At 40.2% G+C, this 20,916-nt stretch overlaps 1 protein-coding gene across 4 annotated transcripts in view; it reads right to left on the reverse strand.

Moving 5' to 3' along the window:
* Positions 1–14,583: 14,583 nt before the first annotated feature.
* Positions 14,584–20,916, reverse strand: part of KLF3 (KLF transcription factor 3) — a 36,576-nt gene continuing 30,243 nt past the window's right edge. For all 4 annotated transcript variants that reach the window (XM_066233292.1, XM_066233291.1, XM_066233290.1 and 1 more), the window contains 2 exons: positions 20,282–20,442; positions 14,584–18,335 (listed from right to left, as the gene is read on the reverse strand). In XM_066233292.1, the coding sequence (XP_066089389.1) occupies positions 18,154–18,335; positions 20,282–20,442 (343 nt within the window). In that variant the 3' untranslated portion in view covers positions 14,584–18,153. The remainder of the gene's footprint in view (positions 18,336–20,281; positions 20,443–20,916) is intronic.

Raw genomic sequence — 20,916 nt, forward strand, 5'->3', positions numbered from 1 at the left:
GCTCAGGTTTTCCCTTTCTGCCTTCTAGGAGTGTGTTATCTGCCAGCAACACAAATTCTCCTCTGCCCAGTGTTGGAGGTGGCACACCCCACCTCCTCCTTCTCCCCCAGGGCGTGTACCTAGCGGCAGTTAGTTCATATTTGAAGTACATAGGGGCTGTTAGTATCAATATTTGAAGTACCTAACCAGAAACCCACAGTTGAGAAATGTGGCTTTTACTATAAAAGTGGTATCAGCTACATCTGTTCACTGGAGTCACTGGAATTTCACCAGAAGAACCTGATAGTTGTTGCCTAGTCAAATTAGTTTTTAGATCAGTTTGTAACAGATTCCAAGGTATTAGATGTGTCATATAAATTTTGACAAACACAATCAAAATCCTTCCTGAAAGGTTTTAATCAATGGTCCTGTTAACAGCAGTAGGGAATACCCATTTCTATAACCTCAGCAACTCTGGGGACTTCTCCTCCTTTTTGTTTGAATGTCCTCCTTACTCATTCTGAAAGCACAGATGGTGATATAGTGAAAACAGTAACTATGATTTATCGAGCAAAGTGCTACATTGCACTATGCAGTTTATAAACACTATTTCACTTAATTCTGACAACCCATCTGATAGCTATGACCAGCCCTTGTTGTACCGACCGGGCGGCTGGAGTTCAGAGAGGGTAGAAAGCTTGCCAGAGGTTCCAAATGCAAAGCGACAAAACAGGAACGTGGACAAAGGCGATCTGTCCTGAAGTCTGCACATTTGGGAACAGAACGGTTTAAAAAGAAAAGAGGCAGACTTCACGACAGAGGTGGTTATTGTTTTAAAAATAGTATTTAATTGGTATTTGACTATTCAAATGGTAGTCAAGGTTATAGTATGAATATCAAATCTCTTATCCTCCAGGAATGCTGAAATAAAGCCTTCTTTTTTTTTTTTTAGGAGAAAACTCATCCTTCAGATTTAGGAGCTTCCTATGGACCACACTGATTTGCTCACTCACCTGAACTGCCTGTATAAGAGGTGAGCGGAGGTATAATTGCCTCCATTTTACGACACGGGGAGAAGACCGAGGAGTGTCAGTTTCCAAGGGGCCAGTCTCAGATCCCAGTCGATAGATCTGGCTCTGACTTAGTGTTTGCCCTCATGGTGGTAACTCAGAGAAAGATGCAAGGGGTGTGTGTGTGTGTGTCCCTTATTTAAAAGGTTCAGAATGGGAGTGAAAAAGTTGTGGGGCACATGTGTGTTTGTGGAAGAAGGGCAACGATAGTAATTTGGAGAAGCTGGTCCCGGCCATTGTTTCTTGGAATGTTACAAGACTAAAAATGAGCAGTTCACAGGTTGCTAGAACCAGCCCTGTAAATGATGGTTTCTCTTCCTTTATTTAAGATACCGACAGCTCAGTAGGTCCCCTCTGTTCTCTCCTGCCTCCCTTCTCCACACCACCTTACCCCATCCCACTTAGCTTCCCAAAGCATCACCTCCCTTTTCACTATTGAGTCAGCATCTCCAGAGATGAAAACTTAAGAGTCTGTGCTCTCCAAGGGGCTGCGGATGAGTGGGATTCTCAGCCAGGTTTGCAGCCCCTTAAGGCCAGGGATGGATTGACTGTGAGCTAATGAAGGTGCAAGGGTCTCACCTGCACAGCCGGGGATACTTTGCTCACCCACTGGGCTGGCTCAGCCTGCATCCACACGTGAAGCTGCAGGCTCAGGGCTTGGATTGCACTGAGAGTGTTCTGTGGTATTTGGTCCAGATGGGCCACTGGAAGAGAAGGCTTGAAATGTACATGGGCAGAATCTAACCCACAGAAACTTCTTTCAGTCATCAGGCACGTAAAATCATTAGGTAGGGGACTTCGTTCTCACCAACACCTGGTCCAAACAGAAGTTCTTCCCTATCGAGAATCTACTCAATAATGCAGCATATATAATTCTAAGTGAATCTTATATGTCTTTCCTTTTTGATGGAATCACATGAAATGTTTTTTTGGAATTTCTGTATCTATAGGGCACAAACCTACATTAGTCCTTCAAAAGTGAGTACATCTGTGTGTGAAGTCACATGTTTTACACATCCAGTTATTAGTAATAGAAAACAGATTTTAATCAATATACTAGAGGAAAAGACTGGCTTGTCTTTCTGTTAGAAAAGTATGAAGGTGTCGTAGAAAGGGTCTATGTAGCCAAAAGATGCAGAAAACAAGAACTGTGGAGATGGTCAGGGGGTTTAAGAGATAGTATAATATTTTTTTTTAAGAATTTTTTATTTATTTATTCATTTTAGAGAGAAGAGGGAGAGAGAGAGAGAGAGAGAGAGAGAGAGAGAGAGAGAGAGAGAGAGGAGAGACAGAGAGAGAAGGGGGGGAGGAGCTGGAAGCATCAACTCCCATATGTGCCTTGACCAGGCAAGCCCAGGGTTTCAAACCGGCGACCTCAGCATTTCCAGGTCGATGCTTTATCCACCTCGCCACCACAGGTCAGGCAGTATAATATTTTTATAAATATTGTTATAGTTAACATCGATTACCTTATTTTCCCATGTATAAGACGCACCTTAATTTTGGGGCCCGATATTTGAAAAAAAATGTATTACATAAAGTTATTGAACTCAAGTTTTATTCATCATCAAATCCAAACAACTCTGCATCACTGTCAAGCTCCCATCCATTAGCTTGTCCTCCTCTGTGTCTGATGATGAACCACTGTCATCAACAGTGAGCACAAAAACAAGCGCGAAAAAGCGGGAAATGCAAGTAAAAAATCTACAACCACTGTATAAGACGCACCCAGTTTTTAGACCTCAAATTTTTTGAAAGAATGTGCATCTTATACATGGAGAAATACGGTAGCTTTTAAATTTCATGGTTTAATGGGATTTTTCTCATTTGAAATATTCACAATCATAGCTGATTCTGTGTTCATATTTTTTAATATTCTTTTTCTTAGAAGTCACTATCCACACCCCAAATGAGTAAACTTCAAGTCCCACAAAACTTCTTTCTCTCTTGTCTAATTGTGTTGCATTTCTGAGGCCCATTTCCTGTATGGCTGCCTGCCCTTCCCTGCCAGCCTCTCCCTCTTTCTCTCCCGCCCCTTCCAATAAGGTTATATTCCTCCTTGATTTTTCTGTCATTTTCACTTACCAAGATAATCTCCTATTTAATCCCAGCCAAGTTGTCTTCCTATGTATTAAATTCTTACAAAATCAGCAGCAGAGGTTTTTGCAATGCCTGGCAGGCAAAATATTTGTAGGTATATGAAATTTGGTTTAATTAAAAGCTCAAATGCAACCAATTGTTTCACTGCATTCTTAATCAGGAAAGAGAGGCCTTGGAAAGAAATTAGTGAGATGGGTCTTTTCTCATTGCAAATATTGAGTTCATTTGATTGCTCACTATTTTATTTTTAATAAAAAAAAGTTTTGATTAGCAATATTGAAAGTTTCTATTTATTGAAAAAAATATATGTGCAAAAAACCTAGGCTGGGTTTCTGTGAGTTTTTAAGGTTATGGCAGCTAACAACTGGGCAGCTAGTATATGAGCTACTTGACTAGACATTTTTATTGTTTTGACTGGACATTTTATAAATATTTTCTAGTCTAATGTGTTTCTGCTTAGAATTGAGTTACTTACAGACAGACGGTGATCTTATGGTCTGAGCTGAGGTATAAGTCTTCTTTTTTTCTCTTTTTCCTTAGTCCCTACTCTTTCTCCTACTTCCATTGTTACACATTTTAAGTTGTGGCTTTAAATATGCAAGTATTAGAAAACATGAAGCATTGTTTTGTATGTAGGTATGCATCTAATTTATTTAAATGGAGTGCCAAATTAATATTGTTTTTCCTGCTTTTCTCAACACTGTTTCTGAGATCTATCAGTGTTGATTTACCTGTATTCTTGTATAGTCCTCATATGGATATTGGAAACATTTTCTTCCATTCTGTTAACTTTTGCTAACTTAGTCTGCTGAAAGAAATTAATTTTGATGCTGTCAGATTTGTCAAAATTATGCCACATAGTTTATATACATTTTCAGTCTAGTCAAGGAATCTTTCCTTATCTAGATCTCACAATGATGTTCTCCTACATTTTCTTAAATTAATTTTTTTATATCAGACATTTGTCTTTGCATATAAGGCAGAAAATCCAGCTTATTTTTCTCCAAATGGTGATCCAGTTCTTTTCAAATAATTTTTCTAAATAGCTTTTCATACATTGATATATGGTACTACCTTTTCTATGTCAAGAGCTTATACATGCAAGGATGCATTTCTAACTTATCTATTCAGTTCCATTGGTCTATTTGTAGTCCCAAATATCTGTAAACTAATAAAATATTATTAAGTAACAGGTTAAAAAAATAAAAATCATAAATATTTAGCACATGCAAAAGGTGTGTGGGCATAGCCTGACCAGGCAGTGGTGCAGTGGATAGAGCGTTGGATTGGAATGCGGAGGACCCGGGTTCGAGACCCCAAGGTCACCAGCTTGAGCGCAGGCTCATCTGGTTTGAGCAAAGCTCACCAGCTTGGACTCAAGGTCACTGGCTTGAGCAGGGGGTTACTCAGTCTGCTGAAGGCCCATGGTCAAGGCACATATGAGAAAGCAATCAATGAACAACTAAGGTGTCACAACGAAAAACTGATGATTGATGCTTCTCAGCTCTCTTCGTTCCTGTCTGTCTGTCCCCATCTATCCCTCTCTCTGACTTTCTCCCTGTCTCTGTAAAAAAAAAGAAAGAAAGAAAGAAAGAAGGTGTATGGGTACAGTGGTGAACTCCAGTGGGTACAAAAGCAGCCTTCACTGCAAGATGGCTCCAGGAATCCTTCAACAACATAGAGTTTGCCCCTCCCTCCTTAAAACAAACAAACAAACAAAAAACCCAGAGTCTCCACCACAGAAAATATAGGCCAGCACCAAGAACTGTAAGCACAGATTTCCCAGTTTTTTTAGTTTATTCCTACAAGTACCCGGATTCGCTTTCATATTTTCTACATTTTAAAATGGATTCATTATCAACAAGATAGGTAATAACAAATGTTGGAGAGGCTGTGGAGAAAAAGGAACCCTTATCCACTGTTGGTGGGAATGTAAAGTAGTACAACCACTATGGAAGAAAGTATGGTGGTTCCTCAAAAAATTAAAAATAGAACTACCATATGACCCAGCAATCCCTCTACTGGGTATATACCCCCATAACTCAAAAACACTGGTACATAAAGACACATGTAGCCCCATGTTCATCGCAGCATTGTTCACAGTGGCCAAGACATGGAAACAACCAAAAAGCCCTTTAATAGATGACTGGATAAAGAAGATATGGTACATATATACCATGGAATGCTACTCAGCCATAAGAAACGATGACATCGGATCATTTACAACAACATGGATGGACCTTGATAACATTATACTGAGTGAAATAAGTAAATCAGAAAAAACTAAGAACTATATGATTCCATACATAGGTGGGACATAAAAATGAGACTCAGGGACATGGACAAGAGTGTGGTGGTTACCGGGCGTGGGGAGGGGAAGGGAGGGAGTGGGGGGAGGGGAGGGGCACAAAGATAACCAGATAGAAGGTGACGGAAGACTATATGACTTTGGGTGATGGGTATGCAACATAATCAAATGTCAAAATAACCTGGAGATGTTTTCTCTGAACCTGTGTACCCTGATTGATTAATGTCACCCCATTAAAATTAAAAACAAAAAAGATCCACACAAATCATCCAGTTATGCTCCTCATACTTCAGAAAGTCAAGCACAATTTTTATGTCATTCTTACTAAGTCATTCAATTTGGGTTGGCTAAACTGCTGAGGGGTTAATGACTGCTTGGCATCAGAAGAAGACCCTTCAGATTCTACAACCATTTCCTCATGCATCTTATCAAAATACACTTGATCGCCATGTTCACTTTCTTCGTCCTTAGAAGAAATAAAACCACTGAAAACTGGAAAAAAGATAAAAATAAAATAAAATGGATTCAGTCCAGCCAGTTTTTCAGAGAAATTTTGCCAGACTTTCAAGAACCTGTATCTTTCATAAGTTGTTTTAGAAAATTAAAAAAGAGGGAAAATTGTACAACTCAGTTGAGAGACTAAATGTACAAACAGATCATGGCCAGATCATATGTAAAAATAGAACTCTGACCCACTGCATGCAGTAATCATCCTAGGAAACTAATCCATTATCCATAGTGACAAGCCCAGGAAGCCAACCTACTATTTACAAGTCAGACTTGTAGGACTTTCCGTAATCATTGGTCATATATAGCTAGGACTTGATTAATAACTGACAATTTCCTTAATTTTGTTCCCACTTCCAACTTAGGACCAACCAGTTCTGAGGTTCAACTTAGTACCAAGCCAAATATATACCCCTAACCAATTATACAGGATGCCCTGTGTCTAGTCAGCTCACCTCCCATTTCCCCAGGCCAGCAACTTCCAATCAGGGCATACTTGAAGGTTCCCTTCTTTCCTTACTGTAATGCTTTCCCCGTCTTCTGCCTGCCTTTGATTCTCCGCCAGAATGCAGTGATGCTGGCTGACTCTCTTGTTCTAGGAAGCTCTGAACAAATAGCCTTTGCCTGTTCACATTTGGTTGGTCTTCATTCATCTCCACATAGTGTGGGAAGCTGTGAAACCTTGCTCAGGCAATTATAAGCTCATTTCACTTATTGTCATAGATACAAAATCCTAAAAACAACATTGGCTAAACAAATTTTACATTTCATGAACATATACATAGTTATATATCCCATGTACAAGCAGGCTTTATGTAAGAGATGGTTTCACATGGAAAAAAAAAAGATCAGTATAATTTACCATATTAATGGTCTAAAGGAGAAAAGACATATGAATACCTGAAAAGATAAAGAATGTTCATTAAAATTTAACAACTATTTAAAATAGTAACCGTCAGAAACTAGAAGAAAGAAAACCTTTTTTTTTTTTTTTTTTTTTTACTCCAAAACAGCTAGTATACCGCCTGACCAGGTGGTGGCGCAGTAGATAGAGCGTCAGACTGGGATGCGAAGGAACCAGGTTCAAGACCTCGAAGTCTCCAGCTTGAGCATGGGCTCATCTAGTTTGAGAAAGGCTCACCAGCTTGGACCCAAGGTCACTGGCTCGAGCAAGGGGTTACTCGGTCTGCTGTAGCCCCACGGTCAAGGCACATATGAGAAAGCAATCAATGAACAACTAAGGTGTCGCAACGAAAAACTGATGATTGATGCTTCTCATCTCTCTCCGTTCCTATCTGTCTGTCCCTATCTATCCCTCTCTCTGACTCTCTCTCTGTCTCTGTAAAAAACAAAAAACAAAAACAAAACAAAAAAACCCAGCTAGTATACCAAAAGTCTTATAACAGAAATCAAACTTATTAAATAAATGTTGGGTACATTTCTGAGAAGAGCATAATGAGGCAAGGATACCACTAATGCTTAATATGAAACTGCCGAATTTGGCGAATACATAAGACAGCAGAAAAGCATAAGAGACTTGAGGATTGAAGGGAAAAGTCAAATAGTTATCGCAGGAATTATAAGTATCCTCACTTAAAAAGAAAAACAACTCAATAGCATCATCAGGTATAGTAATAAGAACTAATTAAAGTAGTTTAGACTGTTTGCCAGATACAAGATCATCTGACATAACCAACAGTGTTCCTGTACCCCAGGAACTACAGAATATAATGGAAATAAAGAGGGAAGAGCAGGCAGCAGGCTCACTCCAAACACAGGGGCAAGAATATCAATGAAGACCACATCATACATTTAAATGTCTACAGTTAAAAATTAAAGCTACTTAGAAGAAGCTGTAAAATGAGAGTACATTTAGCAGTATCCACCAGCAAGCTTGCCACTTGCTCGTTTTACTACACCGTCTGAAAGGAGACGGAGGGCCACCGCTTCTCTTTGCCCCTATGCCAATTGGCACGTCTAGGCCAGGCTCCCTGGAAATACACTGCAGGGCAGGTCTGCATACAGGTGGCGGCTTAATATGGAATGAATCTTGCATAAATGAGAGAAACAGGATTGAGCAGAGGGAGAAACTGAGAAGTATTATTTAATTTTTGGAGATAGTAAATGTTTTTTTATAAAATATGAAATATTATCTAAAATTAATATTATATAAGATCATATAACCTATTATTAAATGTTTTTCTAAAAATAAAGCCAGTGACAATTCTGGTATTTAATACCCATAGAGTAGACAATAGAAAGATTCACTATCATGTTTTATGTATGGTATGTCTAATCCCACATTTTTTTCTTTTTCATTTCCAGCAGTTTGATTATGATGTGTTTAGGTGGGGGTTTTTTCTCAGTTTACCGTTTTGGGGATTCAGTCAGCTAGTTGAATCTGTAGGGGTTTTTTGTTTGTTTTGTCTTTCAACAAAATAAGAGAGAGTTCAGACATTTCAGCATATTTCTTCAGATATTTCTTGAGGCATGGCACTTTCTCTTAGGACTTCAGTGACATGAGTGTTAGATCTTTTGTTATTTTTCCACAAGGGCCTGAGGCTGTGTTCATTTATTCAATCTGTTTTCTGTCTGTTGCTCAGATTGGATAATTTGTATTGATCTGTCTTCATCTTCGAGTTGACTGATTTTTTCCTCTGTAATCTTTATTTTGTTATTGACCCATTCAGTGAGTACTTTTATTTTGGATATTGTATTTTTCCGTTCTAAATTTCCATTTTATTGCTTTTGTAAAATCTTCTATTTCTTTGCTGAAACACTCTAATTTTCCATTTGTTTCAGGAATGTCCATAATTGCTTTTAGATTTTTCATGATAGTTCCTTTAAAATCTTTATCAGCTAGCTCCAACACTTCTGTCTTTGGGCATTATTAATACTTGTTGATTTATTTTCTCATGCAAGGTAAAATATCCCCGGTTCTTGCTAAACCAAGTAATTTTGGATTATATCTTAGAAATGCTATGTGGTATGTTATGAGACTTTGGTTCCTCTTTTAGTCTGCTGTTTTAGCAGGCAGTCAACCAATTTAGATTTAGAACACACATCCTGGCCCACTTCTGTGGGCTGTGGTTTGAATGTTAATTTACCTCTTGAACCTTTGCCATGCTGTTCTGCACTGCCCCACTGTGATGACTGGGAGGCCAGTCTGAAACCTGGGTGGTATTCCATACTGCAGTTCAGTTCTCAGAGCTTTGCTGTGTTGATTCTGGTCAGTTTTAATGATAGATCCACTCAGAGATGAGCCAGGGACTTCATACTTAGATGGAAAAGGTCTCTTTCTTCTGCTCCCTCTTCTTCATGGTCTTCTCTCAACTTTCTTTTCCCAACTTCTCCCAGTGCTTCTGTCGCCAGCACTGACGACAGGATGACACCCCGCACTCTCTCACCACTGTGCTCGGTGCTGAGAAGGAGAAGCAGTGCCTTTGCTTACATTTATCTAACATGGAACAGGGATGGCCAGCAGGCGTAAATGTAAAACTTAAAACTAGAAAACTTCCAGGAGAAGAAATAGGAGAAAATCTTGGTGATCTTAAATTAGGTAAAAACTTTTTTAAATTATTAAAATTTTTAAAGTTTATTTTATTTTTTAAATTTTTTTACAGGAGACAGAGACAGAAAGAGAGAGAGAGAGGGAAAGATTGGGACAGACAGACAGGAAGGGAGAGAGATGAAAAGCATCAATTCTTCGTTGTAGCTCCTTAGCTGTTCATTGATTGCTTTCTCATATGTGCCTTGACCATGGGGCTCCAGCCAAACCAGTGACCCCTTGCTCAAGCCAGCGACCTGTGGGCTCAAGCCAGCGTCCATGGGTCAGGTCTATGATCCCATGCTCAAGCTGGTGACCCCACGCTCAAGCTGATGAACCCATGCTCAAGCTGACGACCTCAGGGTTTCGAACCTCAGTCCTCTGCGTCCCAGGCTGTTGCTCTGTCCACTGCACCATCGCCTGGTCAGGCAGATAAAGATTTTTTTTCAGACAGAACACAGAAAGTATGATCCATTTTAAAAATTGATAAATTGCAATTCATCAAAATTAAAAACACCTACTGTTAAAAAGATACTGTTAAGAAATGAAAAGAGCCCTGGCCGGTTGGCTCAGCGGTAGAGCCTCGGCCTGGCGTGCGGGGGACCCAGGTTCGATTCCCGGCCAGGGCACATAGGAGAAGCGCCCATTTGCTTTTCCACCCCCCCCCCTTCCTCTCTGTCTCTCTCTTCCCCTCCTGCAGCCAAGGCTCCATTGGAGCAAAGATTGCCCGGGCACTGGGGATGGCTCCTTGGCCTCTGCTCCAGGCGCTAGAGTGGCTCTGGTCGTGGCAGAGTGACGCTCTGGAGGGGCAGAGCGTCGCCCCTGGTGGGCGTGCCGGGTGGATCCCGGTCGGGCGCATGCAGGAGTCTGTCTGACTGTCTCTCCCCGTTTCCAGCTTCAGAAAAATACAAAAAAAAAAAAAAAAAAAAAAAAAAAAAGAAATGAAAAGACAAGTTGCAGATAGGGGAGAAAGTATTAGCAAAACAGCACTTATATCCAGAATTGTATAGAGTTCTCAAAATTTAATCATCTGAAAGCAAACAACCTAGTAAAAAATTGGTAAAAGACTTGAACATACACTCCACCAAAGGGGATATATGGATAGCAAATAAGCGCATAAAAATATGCCCATCATAAGTCATGAGGAAAATACAAATTAAAAGCACACTGAGATGCTGCTCCACTCATTAGGATGGATAAAACAAAACAAGACACTGGACACTACCGAGTGCCGGTAAGGTTGTGGAGTATCTTGGAATGCTCCTTCACTGCTGCTGGGGGAAATGCAAAACAGTCCAGTGACTCTACAAGACAGCCTGGCAGTGATAGCACTGACATCCACCTCCACACAGTCCAGCTGTTCCATTTTTAAGCAGTTGTCCAAGAGAAATAAGAACTTATGTTAACACAAAAACCTGTCTGTGAGTATCTGTAGCAGCTTGATTCATAGTGGCCTCAAATTGGAAACAATCCAAATATCCTTCAGCTGGAGACTGTCTAAGCATATTGTGGCACATCCATATTAAATAATTAAGAGGAACAAACTACTGCTACATGTAACAACATGGATGAATGCATAATGCCAAGTACCAGAAGCCATGCCCAAAAGGTGGTGTACGTTCTGAAAAGACAAAGTACAGGGAAATCAACTCGGCTTGGAGGTGGAGATTAACTACAAAGTGTCATGAGGGAATTTTAAGGAGGATGAAATTGTCTTAGGTCCTTTCTATTTTTATTATTGATCTGAGAGCGAGAAAGAGAAACACCAGTTTTTTGGTTCCAATTATTCACGCATTCATTGGTTGATTCCTGTATGTGTCCTGAGTAGGGATTAAACCTGCAACCTCAGTGTATGGGGACAACACTCTAACCACCTGAGCTACCTGAACAGAACTTTGTCTTAAGCCTTGATTATGGTGACTACATGAGTGTATGTGTTTGTTAAACACATTGGATGGTGCACTTAAAAAAAAAAAGATTTTACTTAGTGTAAATTATACCTCGGTATACCTGACATTTAAAAAACCTATCAAGCTTCTTTATGGAAAGTGGCAAACTTTTCCCTCCTTCGCCCCTTGGAGATTTCTGGCCATACGGTTACTGAAGAACTAGCAGTATTTTTGCAGTTAAGGAATGGGGGTGAGTGGGGCCTGAGATAATGGGGAGCGCATTTCAGAAGATGGCCCCATATGAGCACAGGCAAACACATGTACGATGACTTTTGAGAGGAGGCATCAAAATAACCTGGAGGTCACTTGGAGCAGAAATCTATGTGATAGTTAAGAGCAGTTTCTGGAGTTAACAGTCTGAATTTGAACCCTGCTCTTCTTCTACTTCCTATCTTTGTGACCTTGGGTAAGTTACTTAACCTGTCTGTGCCTCAGTTTCCATCTATAATCTGTATAAAGAGAATGATAATAGTTACATGCCTTACAGTGTTGACAATTAAACTAATTAATACTCTGAGCATACAGTAAGTGCTCAATTAATGATAATAGATGAGGCTTTAGAAGGGCAGGGCTGAATTAAGAACAGTTCAGGTGCCAATGAGTGGCATGGAAGGATTTTAAAAGGTGGGACAGCCACATAATCAGACCTTGGTTTTGGAAGGACGGCCCTGGTGGCTGCAGGGGAGGAGGACTGAAGTGGGAGAGTGAGGGGACTTGGCTGGCAGTCCCAGAGGCCTGGGCCAGGGTACGAGAAGACTGGTTCTGTTTCTCTGGAGAACGCTAACATGCTGAGCCTTGAGAGAAGAAACATCAAATGTAATCAGTGTGAAAGAGATATGGATTAACAGCCTGAAGATCCAGCTTCTGTCTTCTGTCCTTAACCCAGACCATCCATAGGAAATGCAAAGCCAGGGAAATAGTGAAGCACTCAAAGCAATAAACATGTATGCCTAGACTTGGTGAGAACTGCACCCTCCCTCCAAGTAATGTTTAAAATTTTTAATTTACAACATGTATCATTCTAATTTGGGTCTCTCTCTCTCTCTCTCAGATCATAGGCAATAAATAGCAACAGGTTCAGCTTACACATTAAAATGAACCCTTGAAGAGCAGTTCATTGTTGGAGTTTTGTGCACACACACACACACGTTATTATAGTCTTTAATAGCTTAACTTACACACATCTATATTTTTATTACCATCTCAACATGTCCTTTCCTGAACAGAGCAACCTCTTTCCTTTAATGCGCATTAGAATTGATAGCTTGCCCCCAGCGAGGCTCCTCCTAATCCCTTCTTCAACCCAACATTTAAAATATTAGGCAATACAATGCAAAATAAAAAAAAAAAACCCATAAGCCTGACCAGGCAGTGCCGCAGTGGATAGAGCGTTGGACTGGGATGCCGAGGACCCAAGTTCGAGACCCTGAGAGCGCCAGCTTGAGCATAGGCTCATCTGGTTTGAGCAAAAAGCTCACCAGCTTGGACCCAAGGTCGCTGGCTTGAGCAAGGGGTTACTCAGTCTGCAGAAGGCCCGCAGCCAAGGCATATATGAGAAAGCAATCAATGAACAACTAAGGTGTTGCAATGCGCAACGAAAAACTAATAATTGATGCTTCTCATCTCTCTCCGTTCCTGTCTATCCCTCTCTGACTCTGTAAAAACAAACAAACAAAAAAACCCCATAAAATATTGGGCAATAATTATGAATGTCTGTGTGTGTGCATGCACTGAACATCCTTAATTTGTTCAACCATTCCTCAATTTAGTTTCTCATAAAATCTGTCATCATCCTCACTACTCACCTGAGTAGAATCCAACTTTAACATACCATCTTCTAGGTTGGGCCTCATTCTGAACTCAGCAAGTGTCACCTCACCCATATATATGAAGTGTAATGGGAACAACCATCTAGACTAATCCATGCCAATATTCCATTAGGACCTTAACAGTTAGATAAAACCCCTTTTCGGGCTTGCAGTCATGTATCTCAACGTAGAAGCAGTTTCCTGGAGAAGGCTGAATTCAACTTTCTCCCAACCTCCCTCCACCCTGTGAAGTCATGTGACAAGCACCAGCCAGACATTATTTCATGTTCTGTTGAAATAAAGTCCAAGCTGGAACTGCTTGAGATCTAACAAGCCAATACCTTAGTGTCAGTTAGGGGGAGGGTGGAGAAAAGGGGAAGGTCATTACATTTTGCTTTAAACAAAAGGAACTCTAAATCTTTTTTTTTTTTTTTTGTATTTTTCTGAAGCTGGAAACGGGAAGAGACAGTCAGACAGACTCCCGCATGTGCCCGACTGGGATCCACCCCGCACGCCCAGAGCGTCGCTCTGCCGCGACCAGAGCCACTCTAGCGCCTGGGGTAGAGGCCAAGGAGCCATCCCCAGTGCCTGGGCCATCTTTGCTCCAATGGAGCCTTGGCTGCAGGAGGGGAAGAGACAGACAGAGAGGAAGGAGGGGGGGGGGTGTGGAGAAGCAAATGGGCGCTTCTCTATGTGCCCTGGCTGGGAATCGAACCCAGGTCCCCGGCACGCCAGGCTGTCGCTCTACCGCTGAGCCAACCGGTCAGGGCCGGAACTCTAAATCTTGACCAGAAGTACTTGTTCCTGTGCTGCTGTAGACACAGTAGTGTCCATAGACACAGCTTACTAAAAAATGTTTATTCACAATTATTTACTTTAATGCACTGTCTTGAGCCTAATTCCCCAACTCTCCAAGTTATGAATCTTGATCTTTCATCTTACTTAAAAAGTTATTTAACACATGCCTTTTATACAAGGCACTGAAACTTCTTTGGAAGCAGGTAAGGGTCATAAACAACAAATGACCATTCCAAGAAAGCATTAGGTGAGTTCGTAGATTTATGGATTGTTTGCAGATAGATGGTTTGTGCTTTGATTTCCTGTTGGCCATTATCAGAAAACGAAGGACAGAGCTTTAGGGCTGTTAACTTTTTTGGTGCATCTTTCAGTAAGATGTTTTTCTTTTCCTCCATCAACAATGCTTGTCTATTAAAATATGATTTACTTGGAAATCCTAAGTAGGGTCTCTTACATGTCACATTGCTAAGTTTTGTCCCTTGTGATTGTTGCATGTGTAGTAATCACATGATCACACTTAATATTCTGATGGTTTTATTAACAAGTATATAATACATATATTGCATACTGTATATAGTATATGAGGACTGTACAGTACAAATTTATGTTCACAGTTTGACATGACAAAATGTCATTACTGAATTCCCATTGGACTACAGAGTAGAAACAGAGAAGGTACATTAAACATTCACATCTTTAGTAAGAAAGATTACCAAAATGTTTCAGTATCTGCAAGTATACTAATGCATGCTAAAAACCTTTACCCATTCAGTCTTATTAGCTTATAAAATATATTACACTTTATTAAAAATTTCTGCATAGTTTATACAAGTATTAAAGTACTGTAAATGTAATAATCCTGCTATACTTGCAGGTATGGTTTAAGAGATGCTAAGCAGAAAGATTATTTTGACCCTCTAACACTAAGTACATAACAGCAAACAAAAGTGCTAGTATTTGTAAAACATATTATAGCCCTCGTTTAATGCATGGGAAATGGCTTTATAAATGTAGTAAGTGAATTTGCAGTCATTTAGAAATTGTTAACCTTGACCAAGAGCAACTTCATGTATGACAGCAATCCCTTCAAGATGACTATATTTTCAAACCAATTGACATACTTAAAAACTTTAGATCTTTGAGATTGTCTTTAAAACAATCTAACCAGGAATGATGTGCAGATATACAGTATCAGCAATATAGTCTTTGATTCCACATTAGTGCAACACTGATAGTGCAGATGGGTGTTTAATAAAATATACATATACATATATAGTTCCCCTGTAAATCTGTTTCAAGGCTCTTGAAACTTCTGCATATTTAGCATTTCCTTAGTTGAAACATAGCTATGCTGCTAATACATTCTCCAAACCAGGCAATTCAGAATGTTAATGCCCATTTACGATGTAGATTCACATTTTTAAAATTCTAAAATATGATGGATATTTAATTTTTCGGACTTCTTCCCCAGATGACACTTGGATAATAACTGAAGAAATTCTATAACAATTTATACAACACTAGCTCCATGTTTAATCATTCTTATCAACTTACGTTAAGTACTGCAATTAAAATCACCATTGATAGTAACATGGCACATCATTAAAACCACACGTTTAAGGGCATCTTATCTTGTTTGAGGTCTCCCACAGTAACAGCTAAAAATGACTAAGAGACTAAATTTCTTAACTATTATAGTAAGATACAAATATATATAAAAAAGGAAAATTTGGAAGGGGCCAATTGGTAACTAAAGTATATAGACCAGCATGGGGACAGAGAATGGCTTCTCTGGTTGCTTTTTTCAGTTAAAATGGAACTTTGTTAATGAATGCTTAACATAATCTAAGCAAGCTAAATATAATGCAAGTCTCTGCAGGGTCTTGCTTGCACTTTTGAACAGGATTTTATTTCATCAGAACCCGTGAAGCTTTATATGAACTGGACTCAGACTCAAAGCTAATTACATAAAGATCAACTCTACCCTTTCTTGCCCCGCTTTCCACCTTTTGTGGGTTGGAACACACATAAACTGGTTATCCCGGTCAAACAGAAAAGCTCCTTGCATTCACTTAATTCTTCGGTGTGTTGTGGAAGAAGCATTTCAAGAAATAAACACACTTTAGTATGAAAATAACTAAGCATTTATAATACAGACAATACCTACTCTTCCAAGAGCCATTTTTATCCCTCAATTCTTACCTTAGTTGCAAACAAAACAAAAAAGCCCAATTAGGATGGTTTAACATTCGAAACAAAGTTTGCAGTGCTTAAAAAATAAAAACCAAGTGCCAGATAAATTATTTTGCATTTCTCAATTATATTTCTTTTCAGTTGGTTCAGAGAGCTGTTGAGTGGGATCTCTTAGGTGCAGTCCTTACAACTAACTTTTATTAACATGGCGTCAAAGCAAGCTCCCCAACGATTTGCAGGCCTTCAGAATCACTTGTACTGATGCTTTAGAAACAGTGTATTCCTCCCAGTTAAAGCTGTATTGGATCCTGAATTATGGCTGGGATGGATCTTCAGGATTCCATTCTTCTCTTCTCCATCCTTTATGAAGGGGCATTTGGTTATAAATGTGCCCACTTTTGACCACTGTCGCCACTCCCTTCAAATTTAGGACCAACGGCAGTTCTACATGTTTGATTATTTTTATTGGCGTTTAGACTATGGTGCTCAAAAGCCTGCTTTTGGAAAACTTCCCCCAGATAATGGTGCTATTTATTTCCAACATAAATAAGAAACACTTTCAGTTTGTTCTTCTGACAGGATACTTGATAGTGAAAGATCGCCAGCTCCAATGGTGAACATTTGGGAAATTTTGAGCTACGTGCTTGTATGAATCCCTGAACTGTGATTTTCTATACTTTTCAGAAATCTGTCCCCCAAATAAAGGTCTGTGTGCTTCAAAACTATTTACAAATAGTGTCACTTAGGTCTTAATGAATCTACTGAAGCATTAGCAGATGCTTATTTATGTGTCATGAACAGAAATGACAGCCAATTTGGCACCTTATAGCTCACACAGAAGAGTTTCTGTATGAAAGCTGTATGAGTAATTTGATATGGGAGTATAATTACCACTCAGCGTTTCCTTGTTTGCAAAAGAGCTCTAAGTAGGTTGGGTAAAGAAGGCCATTCAAACCCTTATCCAAAAGATTTTTTTATCATAACTGGGCAAGGATTTTTGTGGTGTCCCTACTTTCAATGCTTGGTCTATATTAAGGACACTGTAGGAACGGAGACAGGTACATGGGTAACCCCACGGGTATCTATCTGGCTTTGCCGGATGGTTCTGCACAGCCGAGTATGCATAGAGACCGAAGAGCTAACCAAATGATGCCATTTCTCACTGAAAACCCTGGGCTGGCTTCCTCCTTTGCCTGCCTGTTCAACAACACCCCTATGTTAACTCCATGCGAGGTCAATACGACATCCATCCCTTGAACTGATAAACACCACCCAGCTCTAGCTCACCTTCCAAAAGTGGCAAAAACCTCCTTACTAGCTGCAGGCACAAAGGAGGTTAAGGACCTAATTTAGATGAAATGATAAATCCAAGATGACAAGCACGATTGGCGAAGGATCACGGGCGAGCCTGGAATCTTGCTGCCCTTCTAGCTAACCTGGGAGGGGGTCCGCCCATCTCACTGTGCAGCACTGAATGTGATCACAGGGTTCAGAGGTATGAATGTCTCTGGCAAGGACTAGCAGGCTGGATACTGTAGTTCTAATACATTTACTTTGATATTCTTTTGAGGAATACATGGAGAAACTGACAATTGGTTCAGTTAGTTTACATGTTCCCTTGTTCTCATTACATTAAACCTACCTGTAAGAAGGGTTTGCTTAGCATCCCCGGAAAAAAAAAAAAGTGTTCACATTCTTTAGGTCTGACCCGTGGTAAGGAGAGGGAAGATTAGAGAATATTTACTACTGACCATATGGAGATTTGAATGTTCAGAGATTCAGACCAGCTGAATCAAAATTAAAATGTACATGTAAAAAATGAGTTAGACAACAGGAGGGAGGACAGAGAGAGAGCTGGGCGCGTGGGGAGCTGTGGCGGGCGGGACGGAGACATTCAGACTAGCATGTGGCGTTTCCTATGGAGGGCGAGGTGGTCAGAGCGGGAGAAGCTGCGGTCACAGTCTGGGCACTGGAAAGGTTTGATTCCAGTATGTTTTCGGAAATGTCTTGTTAGTTCATCAGACCGAGCAAATTTCCATGTGCATCCTTCCCACGTACATTTGTAGGGTTTTTCTCCTGCAGAAAGACAGAGAAAACATGAAAAGACCTTTTCCCCTCCTCAACGTATGTTCATCTACTTGTCTCTCAAAAACAGAGTTTTATAAACCATTACCAGACAAGCAAGAAATTTAACTGGCTTGCTACCCTCCCCTTCCCCAAAGGGGGAGGCAATTTTAAGAGTTCTTAAAGCACAAAGGCACTGAAATCCATTCGGAGGGGCTAAATAGTTTTGGTTTTGCCTCCAAAAGTAAAGGATTAATAACTTAAACCTGAAGTCTCTAACAACTGAAAGACCTGTTAGGGATTTCAACATCTTATCTTTCGTTTAATTGATATCAACTCTGCCTAAGTGTACTGCTTTAATTCAGAAGTGCTATAAAGATGGACCCCTCCCTCCATCAGAAGCCAGGTTTCTTCAGTCCTTCAGTCCCCTCCTGTGGCATAATGGTAACTTACAGGTGAAGAACAGAAGACCCTTGTGGGAAAATCCTAGGGAGAGCCATTATAAAGGCCCTTACAACAATTAAAAAGGCTGTTTAAGGTTATCTTACATGTTTAAATTAGTAAAAATAGGGAAAAGACACCACAAATTAATTTCTATTCCTTGTTCTCTAGAAACCTTATTAGACTGCCATTCCTTGGCATTCAATGAAATAGTCAGAATTTGTTTCTTCTGCTTTGCAGTAGAGAATATAAATACTAAGAAGTATTCTAAACGCAAGGCTAACACCTTCAGCTCTCTGTGGCCAGAGAACAGTGGTGGGGAGGTTGGTTTTCCCTGGCTTCCTTTCTCTCCCCAGAATTCACTGAAAAACTATTTCCACTCTGCCAGATACTCCCCCCCACCTTTTCTCTTCCAAATCCCAGATTCTTCTCTTTTTTAATACTCTGAATACAAATGGCTCATAAGAATAAAAAAAAAAATCTGTATTCTGATTTAAGAACACTGTACACAGAGGCAAACTGCTATTACACCAGGATTTCATATTGAAGTGTCTGAGGTTAGATCAGATGAGGCCTGCGGTAAACAATCACCAATGCTCACTGCAGTTAATCAGATTGTTTAAAACATTTTAATACAAACTCCTTAAGATATTTTGCTACAAAATGTTTAAGAACCCATGGAACAATTTTATGTTTTGTCCACCTGTACAACAATTTTCCTATATTCAATTTTTCTATATTCAAGATTGGGCAAGGTAGAAAACACTCCAGAACAAATATGGTAAGCAATTATATAGAAGTTCCCTCAGTTTTAGAAGAGGATCTACCCATTTCCATACACTGCTGCATGCATTTATTCTGCATAAAGAACTGATTTTTGCTAATAATTTGAAAATGTGTATTTACTAAATGAAGCCCAGCTGAAGACCACATCCTGATGAAACAGGCCCATGGTTCAGAGCAGTTTCCCCTCTGTTCCAGTGGAGAGTCCATCCCTTTCTCTCTCCACTGCTGCAGAGCACAGAATTACAAGTGACTGACCTTGCTACAGAGATCACCTTGAGTCTATTCTACTCATGACAAAAGCAAATCATTATCAGAAACTTCATTTTTCATGACAGAGACATCTGTAAATGACTACAGTAACTTTCTGATGCCTGAACATTTTCATTACAATAACCTCTGAGAGTTAGAACGCTTGACTTAACATTTCATTCTATTTCTCTTAAAAAAAATTTTTCCCATTGATTTGAGAGGGGGGAGGAAGATGGGGAGAGAAAGAGGGAGAGTGAGAAATGGGAAGGGGGGACGGGTAGAGAGGAAGAGAGAAGCATCGGCTCATTGTTCCACCTAGCTGTTCCATTTAGTTGTCTGCTCACTGGTTGCTTCTCTTATGTGCGCTGACCAGGGACTGAACCCATGACCTTGGCACATCAGGACAAAACACTCTATCCACTGGGCCACCCAGCCAGGGCTTATTCAAATTCTTAAGAAAGTGAGCCTTATATTTCTGATACCTGTATGTGTTCTTCTGTGCGCTTTCAAGTGAGAGCTTTTAGTGTACACTTTGTTGCATCCGTCATAATCGCATCGGTGTATCCTCCGCTTCCTTTGGGTGTCTGGAGATTCCACAGGTAAAGGTCTCTTCCCGGGCTGTACTATGACTGACGGGTGATTCCTGTGAAAGCCAATGTGAAATGCAAAATGTTGAGTGAGTGAAAGGCTCTTTGTCTTCTTCAGGCTACCAAAAGCATGAACAACACTGGGCAAAAACAAACAAACAAAAAACCCAACGAAATAAACAAAAATAAATTAGCTGATCAACCCAAGAAGCACTGCTATATTCATCCAACAAACATTGAGCGAGCACCTACCATAAGCCAGGCACCTTGCTTGGCACTGGGACACAAAGATGAATAAAAACAGGGTTCCTGCCCTCGAGGAGCTCACACTCTAGGGGGAGACAGACATGGAGATAAGTAATGACAGTAAGAAGGCTTAGGTGTGACGCTGAAGGCAGGTGCGAAGTGCCAGCAGTCCCTTTGCCTCAGTTAAAATGGGCCTATTTATAGGATTCTGTGGCACTGGGGAACACTCCACTATGTTTTCCCAGTTGTCCTTATCTTCATTTATTGTTCTTTTGGAAAAGTCA

Source organism: Saccopteryx bilineata, chromosome 5 (genome assembly GCF_036850765.1).
Source record: "Saccopteryx bilineata isolate mSacBil1 chromosome 5, mSacBil1_pri_phased_curated, whole genome shotgun sequence".
Taxonomy (NCBI): domain Eukaryota; kingdom Metazoa; phylum Chordata; class Mammalia; order Chiroptera; family Emballonuridae; genus Saccopteryx; species Saccopteryx bilineata.